We start from the raw sequence: 9,101 nt of genomic DNA on the forward strand, positions 1-9,101 counted from the left end.
CCACAAGCACCACACTCGCTCACAATTAGTACCTCATCTACCTTCCTGGGTATTTCAATATGTAAATGAAAATACAATCAGAATTAATTTTTGCCAAATCAGAAGAAACTGGTGCACTGAATTAAGCACTGCACATCAAACCACTTTGAAATTTTATCTGGAATTACATATGTGCACAGAAAATTCAAAGGAAAAATTCACATGAAGTATACAAGAAAGGTATAAGCAGATTACAGGCTCTTACTTTGATTTCTTGAGAACACTTGGTCTGACTACTACCTAATTCCATAGGACTTTCTCACACAGAGTATTCTAAAACCAGCAAAAGTAAGCATCATTTACGTAGAAAAAAAGCCCATGATCTTTCTTTGTCGCATGCAAAAATACATACATCAAGCAAAGCCTCAAAGTTATTAAGCCTGGATGGGACATAAAATAATAAAACTTCTATGCTCACCCAATATTAATATTGACACCACCTTGAAATATTCTTTTTTCACTGTATTTTAAAAATACACATGAAATTTCATCTTCCATTTCTGTGTGCATTTTAATGCTGGTATTAAGGAAGTTCTCAAAAGCAGTGCAAAGCATATTTTAATACCAACACAATATGAAGTTTAACGGTTAATACCTTTTCATCTTTCTCAAGCAGCAGTCTGAAGCCCTCCTTTTTATCATCCTCTGAACCTTTGTGCAAATTGTCGACCTGCTGTAAAAGATTAAATAACTCTTCTTCTTCTTCTGATTTCACAATGGCATCGGGTGATTTCATACATCCCTTTTCTTCCTCAGAGTCCCCTTCAGAATCAGTATGAGCTGTGAGATAACTAAAATCACAGATATTAATAACCATCTTTTCTAAAAATATTGGTAAAGCATTGTTAAATTCAAATGCAAAAAAAATGGAGCACAATTTCTTCCAATTGTCCAACCTTAAAGGAGTTTTTATTTGTGGTATCAAGCTTATTATCATTACTACAAAATCTTTATCATCAAAGGGACAGCACGATCATATTCCAAACATAATAGGCAAGTAATTACACTGTCCTGCTGCCTAATACTACATTAAAAATACAGATACATATTAAAAACACATGTATCCTTCTGTTTCAAATACAGAACACTTTAAATCATTAATGTGTATTAAGACATGCTCTGTAACCCTGAACAGGCCTCTTCAACTCTTTACCTCTATTTTCCTAGTTTTTGAAATAGGAATGAGCTTGCTAACCAAAATGTAAGTGCTAACAAAATCACTTATGCAATGTTCTGTTGAACACTTGTAAGACCTAAATATAAGCAGTAACATCACTGTTATCAACTCCTTTACTTATTTCTTTTGAAAATTCTGAAGGTCAGAATATCTGAAACTGGGAAGGGGCTTACATTAACTTACTATGTTTAGTGCACAAGTACTCAGCACAAGGCAATCAAGGACAACGAAATATTTACAAAAGCCGCAAATACCATGCAGAGATAAGCAGGTGGACTTACTGTCCAAAGTGCTGAGCATACATTAGGGTCCTCCAATCTCATATAGAAGCAGCTGAATGGCATTATTTTTAAAAAGTAGCTTTTTGCTTATGTACTAAAAATGGACAGAAAAGCCTCATCTTCTGCATTTCCACTTTTGAAAATATTGTTCTGATGAAAAATAGTAATGTAAAAGTATTAGCTGCCAGGTTCAGAGATTTTTAAAAGGGTAACTAGGGGCAAAAAAAGTATGAAATGTACTATACACATTAAGCAACTGAATAACTGAAGTAGGTCAAAGACAGTCAAAATATATAAAATCTGTTTTGTTTTCCAGAAATATAACCAGTACAGAATGTTAGCAATATAAATGGAGGTTAATAATCATGGCTTTTAAATATTCTGTTTTCAACACGTTGCCTTTGGAAGTGACCAGAACTAAAACACGAGCAGATACATTTACAGCCTGTAAATGAAAAAGTACAACTGCTTATCAAGTTACAGAAGTGCTAGATGTGGCATGACAGTTTCACTGTCAAATTAACCCAGTAATATGGGAAAGAGGAGTCAAAAATACATTTGGATAAACCAATACATATATAAACCATGTGCAAGTGTTCAAACTGAAAACACCAAGCAGGACAGAGATGGGACACTTCAGATTCCTACAGATTTGTTTTACATAATCTTGATGATGATGAAGTTGATGACACATCCTATGTTTTATCCTGCAGAGTCTTTATTTATAAGTCACCAAACATTTATTTTGGTTTTCTGAAGCATCGTTAAAAACACAGCATCTTGTTCTTCCATAGTTATTCTGAAGTGGGTGAAGAGCTGCATCATATGTAGGCTACATTTCTAAGAGAACTAACTTCATCAAAAGTGCAAGGGATTTGGTGGGAGAGGAGCAGTCTTTTAGCTCCAACACATAATCCTATCATGTGAAGTATGTTTGGAAAGTACCTTTCCTCACATGCTTTGGATGCTTCCCCCCCCCCCATTAAAAGATAAATGCACAGACAGTTTGTGCAATTACCAACCTAAAATAATGGCACTAGATACTATAAAGTAGCAACATCTAAGCAGTAAAGGCAATTTCAAATTCCCATATAATACTGCAACTATAACACTCCTTAGTAACAGGAATTTGAGCACTGCATCAAATGCTGCCTAAGCAGGTATATATGAAAATAAGGAATCAGTGTTATCAGTGTTTGGAAGTCAGCGTTGACATTGTCACTTTTATCTTTGCTACATAAACATCTGCTAAAATTTCTATGATGGCTACTCTTCCAATGTTAGAAAGCAGGCAGAAGTGATTATTAGAAAATGTTACTATCCTAGCAAAAATCTAAAGGCCAAGGTTGGGCTGACAGCCAAGCCCTGTCACTCCAAACAAGCCCAGAAGAGATTTCCAGCAGCAATGTATCAAACTGTCACAGCCAAACATCAAATTCATATGACATCAGTTAAGTCACATGAGAATATTCACTGAGAGACTCAAATGGAAAAAGTGTGAAGTAGGTCACTATCTAACATGATGTGAACCCATAAAGAGCTAATTATAAAATATCATGGAAGAATAATCTTTTAAGATCAGACCACACTGCATCAAGCCCTTCCTTATTCTACCCCTCCTACAGAAATATGATCTCGGGGCCACATTTGTGCTGAGAAACAGCAGAGAGAACAGGTCATTTGATAGGTCATTTCTTCCCCACTCCCTCTCACCTCCACTGTCCTGGAAAATTCTCTCCTACCTCCTCTATTTATCTGCTTTATGAATCCTCAAAGAATTTAAACGTGGAGCAGACCACCTTAAACCTTGATGAGAATGCCATAAATGTCAATTTACTTGTTAACTGCATGCTTTAAAGAAGGCAAAACAATACCTGTAATACAACCTGTGAGAAGTGAAAAACACCAGTAAGTAACATTGTTCAGTGTAAGGCAATGCCAGTAATTCCTAGGGACTGCAACAAACCCTAGAACCCTGTGCGTGCTAACATAGGTAAGACAACACTAAGGGGCAGGAGTTTCTACACAACCACCACAGGGGCAGGAGTTTCTACACAACCGCCATTCTCAAACAAAAGAAACAAAATGCTTAAAATCTTCTCCCAGTTTGGTTTGAAGTGAACAGTTTTTTTCACAGAAAGGGCAGAAATTAAATGTCCTGATACCAAATGTCCAAGGGAGTGCAAACAATTGCTAGTGCTTAAGATTGGGCATGCTAGCTACCCCCAAGATGCATCAGCATTCCTCTAAATTTTGCCTTTCTTTCCTCAGAAAAGTAACTTCACAGTGCCTTCAGAGGGTCCTCTCTTCCTTGTTTCTTCTTCTTTGGTTCCAGAGCTGACGTTGCTGCCTCCCAGCATTTTCCAAAGGAAAAGCACAAAGATGACAGCCAAGGGCTTCATGACTTATTTGTGATGAGTTCCCACCTCACTAGTCACACATCCCGGGCAAACTCCTACGTTGCTCAGGAGTCACAGGGGTAAAATGACAGCAAGGTAATTGAACCAAGTATAAAACACTAAATATCACTTCAAACACTGTTGCAAACTAGGCACGAAGAATATTTTTCTGTTTTGTTTCTGATGACATTCATTTTCTTACTAGCTCTCTGTTTGATCCTTATCATAACTGAAATTTTTTAAGTATGAAAACATAACATGTTAAGAAGGCAATACAGACTTAAAAAATAAACAGCTAGGATATTTCCTAACAACTTGGGTAAGCTGTACTTTACCAATTCAAACTGAACCCAGTTTTAGTACAAGATAGGAAGTCCTTCCAGCTACTTAAGGATAAAATAAGAATGTAACATATTATTGATTTAAAACTATGATAAGAAGGGCTTGATAACTGAATTAAAGCAGCTAGCAGGCTTATACATCTACTTATTCTAGCAAAGGATGTTATGAAGAGCAATACTATAAAAAAACCCTCACAGCACTAACACCAACAGAAGTAGATATTATTTAAACACAGTTTAAAAACTCCCAAGAGTCTACAGGCTGATGACACTAATCCAAAAGGGAAGTTAACAAAAAATGAGGAAGTGTCATTACGGTTTGTTTTAAAAAGATTTTATAAAACAACACTGAAATCTGCAATTTTACCTGGTATTTTCCTGCAAGAGGTTTTATCAGACGATAAATAAAAAAGTGAGTATTTAGATGTGAAAAACACATTGACCAATATTTGGGAAAATGGAAAAAGGTCTACAGTCAGTGCCAACTTGTTTACACCTTTATTACCAACAGGTTTTATTTGAAAGATAAAAACATTGGTACGAATGTGAGGACCAATGATCAACCAACAGGACTCAGTTGGATCACAAAGGACTGTACAAAGTTCAAAGAACAAATGGAAACTGTGCTGGAGACTCACCACACTGTGGTTAAGCTGTTCAGTAAATCTAGGCACCTAGTAATGCATGAAGAAAAAACTTAGTTACACGGTATAAAACATCACTGTGGTATAAACTCACTTTGCTTGTTCAAAAACTGCTGGATTGCCTGTAAACTGGCAGACAGTGGTTGTAACCAGGTATCATCTGTTCACAATAGTTCAGCTTTTAGACAGATCAAATATCATCTGTTGTCTCCCTGCCAACTTAAAAAAAATCACAAGCTGACACAAACACCGTCTCATCCACTCGAGCTAATTCAATAGAAAAGTGATTATATGTCACTGACTGATCTGGATCAAATTTGTACTATATGACCCAGCAGAGTGCATATCCATCAGTAATGATAAGCGGCCTTCAAGGAAAAGTTTGGCAAACCGGCTTCTTAGGCCAACTGAGGGTTACACTGAAAACAAATGGGCAGCAAAAATAAATCATGAAATGAAGAAATGATAAGTGAAGTCATACTCAGAAACAGGCAAGGGAAATGTTTCTGAATATTTAAACTATTTCAAGGAAAAATTATAAATACAACATAAAAAGAAATTATAAATAAATACATTATAAATAAAACATCTGTACAAAAAGGATTTACTGCAGTGAATCTTTCTGGTAACTGATGCCAAATGTAATTTGAAAAGCTTGGATGCCAGGCCAGCAGAAGACTGGTGCCAAACATGACACTGATGTCAATGCTTCATCACTGCTGTATCAGGGAGGAAACAGCTTTAAAATCACAAAGAGGAGAATTAGGTGACACTCTCCATCCCAGATGATCATCAAGACACAATTTATTGTATTTGTAAACGTATGAGTGCTTGTTACATTCACAAATGTTAAAGACTGAGGTTTTCACTAGTAAATGATGGAAACTGAAACAAACTATTAAGAATAAAATACCAAAAAGCACAGACTAGAAACCTTGGCTCTTTACCATTCAGTCAATATCCCATCCATTCAGCGTATCTTCCATTCAGGCTACCTGTTATTATGTAAAAATATATCTCATTTATTAAAAAGTATGTGATATTTTTCCACTTACAGAAATACATAATTTTTGAAAGGCAAAATAGAACGCTTCTCTTCCTAAGGTGTTGAATACCAACAGTGACACTGAGAATATGACCAGAGCAGATCAAAGCAGTGAGGACCACATCAGAGACCGCCAGTGTCAAATATTTTATGGAAAAAGCAAGTAGTATTAAAAGTTATTCTGGAAGAAGTTTGCAATTGTGAAACCAATGTAGTCATCCAGCACAAGTCCATAAAACTCTTAAGATTATGTCATCTGTCAATTCCCAGCATCTACCCATTTGTCAGTTAAAACCAGAAGAGCTTAAGGCAAGCAAAATCCTATCTTCTAGATCATGAAAATACTGCTGAGGCAGTGAAACACGTTGCATGCACTTTAAACAGGATACAGAAAGTGAAAAAATGTTGAATCATTTAACAAAGAGAAAAATTTTCTCCACCACACAGACTAGCAACTGAATGCATTATTTTGTGTGGAATTCACCACAGAACGCTGTAAAACAATGCACGTGGTGTTATACCTAGAGCACATGAAGTGATGATGCACATTGACTGGGAAAAAAAGTGTGCTGTTACTGTCTCTCATGGCAAACTCACAGAACATGCACCACTGTCATTAAAGTTACATAAGACCTCAGAAAAAGCTATATACATTGCAACTGTTCACACGTTAAGATTAACAACCTACTTGCATTTGCAAAGGAAAGAAAAACAAATACAGAAAGAAAATGACTTAAAGGAAATAGAAGTATCTTAAATTTAAAGAAGATATGCAAAACAAGCACATCAAGTACAAGGTGTCAGTAGGAAAAAAACACCTCGTTACAAGAGGGATTAAAAATAGCATTGGAAATGCACATACCCAAATGACTAACTATCTATAACCTTGAATTACCTTCCTTCCTTTTGACTGTATACAAATACTTGTCAGAGAAGGCCTCTCTTAAGGACACAGTCAAAGCTCTCGCACACTATAATCACTTGTATTGGATCATGTCATCAGCTTCTTCGTCACACAGGAGAACATAAACAGACAAGTTTCCTTGGTTAGTTCTCAAACAGCAATGCAGCTTTCCTGACCAGAAAATGGGATCTTCTCTAATGCTAGGTGTGGAATAACCTCTATATTGCATCTGTGAAGCTGATGATTCATAAACTAGTCCTTTAGCCTTATCTACATCTCTAAGTATTTTACGCATAACATAAAGGCCTCTGCAAAACAACTAATGGATCAAATAATCTCAGAAACTAATAGAACTGATATGTTTCTACACCATATGAAGGGGGAACGTCTTCTAATACCCCTGCCAATACTGAATAAAGCAAAAAATAAAGAACTGGTTCATAACAGAAGTGACAGCTCTCAAAATATGGTATCAAAATATAAGACTTGTGGGACATAACACAACAAGAATTCTGTCCACAGGAACTAACAATAAATGTGGAGGAACTCTTCAAAAATATAGTTTCGTTAATTACTACATGCAGCATGTTGCTGTCTTCAGAATATTGCAGTTAATTAATATATCTTTAAAGAAACACTAGTAGGCTGTAATTTGCTGCCTACACTAGTATGCATAACACACTGAGGAGATGGTTCAAAGAACTTAGTTACTACAAACATACCCTTATTCAATTGCATATAAGTACCTAACCTGATTATATTAAAACAAAGTTGCACTTACAGGAGAGTAATGTCATCACCATTTTTACATTACTACTGGAGGGTATATTAGGTAACATAAGAAAAGACAAAAAAATAGTCCTTCTGGACTCCAGGTACATCTGATCCTTCAGCATATTTCTCAACTCACACATATAAAAGATCCCATTAACCACAATGGGACTACAAGGTGTGATCAAAACTAGGAATTTTCTACCTTAATAAGTCAGTACCCTAAACCCCTCATGATTACTTTTTAAGCCACCAGAAAACACCACACAACAGCAAATATACATAAGCATACTGCTATCTGTATACATGTTGCATTTGGACATAGCTTTCATAACATATAATACCTTAAGAAAGAACACTGTAATAGCTCATCTTTAAGGCCGACAGAAGACAACTATTACAAAAAGCACAAGAGCATTCACACATTTGAACAAACTCTGAGAGAGACACAAGACAAAACTACTTTCTTAGTGGATGCACTTTTAAAATCACACCATTATTGTGAACTTTGCCTCATTGCACAGCTATGTAGCAATACTGCATCAGATTGTTACTAAATACACCCTTAAAAATCTGTATTGTGCTTGGCATTAAGCCAAGTTCAGCCATAGCACAGATTCAGAGATGGTCACCCAGAATTTTCTCTGATCTAAATACTACTACTCTGAATTTTGTTGGTTTTTTTTTCTCCTGAATATAGATAAATATAAAATATACATAAAACTTTAAAAGGGCTCCTGTTTACAATACAAAGTTTCACATAGGTAATGATGCAATCTGTACTGTATGTGTAATGTAGTACATAAAAAAATATCATTGACTCACCCTCCTTCACTTTCGGCCTCCTCAGAGCTGGTAGTTTCTGTTGCACCAGAAGCTGTTTCAGCTTTTCTCCGCTTGGTTGCTCTGTGTGATGGGCTAACTCTTTGCACGTCTCCCTTCCCTTGAAGTTCATTTCGAACAAGCTCTTCAAGCTTTGGAATAGCTTCTTTCAGAAATTTCACTTCTCTCTTCAGTTCGTCCACGCTTATTAGCAAGCCATTCAGTTTTTCTAGTATCTGCAGTTGCCTTCCATGTAAAACCATTACTGCTCCTTCCTCATTAGGAGCTTCATTTTGCAAGCCCACAGAATTAAGCCTGTTACCTACATCTACGAATGCAGGTATATGCACAGCTGCACCAGGTTTTCGGATCTTACGGTACCAAATCACCATCAGGCTTATTCCAGCAGTCCCTGCCATTATGCCTAGTATTAGTCCTTTATTTTCAAAGGGAGACATTTCTGCACTCTCCTAAAATTGTGAGACAACAATAACAGAGTTAAAGATGTTTTCCTACTCTACCCAAACAACTTTGCTTTTAAGTCACAGAAGTGTAGGCTAGAATAATTGGCGCGTGCTGCAGATACAAAGTTACAATACAACTCTAGTAGATTCTGCAATGAAAGACTATGTGCTATGACAGCAAAAACAAGACGGTTGTGGGGTTGGCGGGGGGGGG

The 9,101-nt window shown here is 36.4% G+C and overlaps 1 protein-coding gene across 1 annotated transcript in view; it reads right to left on the reverse strand.

The window, feature by feature from the left end:
- The window catches only part of RMDN2 (regulator of microtubule dynamics 2), a 45,327-nt gene extending 36,446 nt beyond the window's left edge, over positions 1-8,881 (reverse strand). The window contains exons 1-2 of the mRNA XM_009880441.1: positions 8,427-8,881; positions 635-830 (exon numbers count right to left, since the gene is read on the reverse strand). Of these exons, the coding sequence (XP_009878743.1) occupies positions 635-830; positions 8,427-8,881 (651 nt within the window). The remainder of the gene's footprint in view (positions 1-634; positions 831-8,426) is intronic.
- Between the last annotated feature and the right edge of the window lie 220 nt (positions 8,882-9,101).

This window comes from Charadrius vociferus, unplaced genomic scaffold (genome assembly GCF_000708025.1).
Source record: "Charadrius vociferus isolate BGI_N301 unplaced genomic scaffold, ASM70802v2 scaffold62, whole genome shotgun sequence".
NCBI classification, from domain to species: domain Eukaryota; kingdom Metazoa; phylum Chordata; class Aves; order Charadriiformes; family Charadriidae; genus Charadrius; species Charadrius vociferus.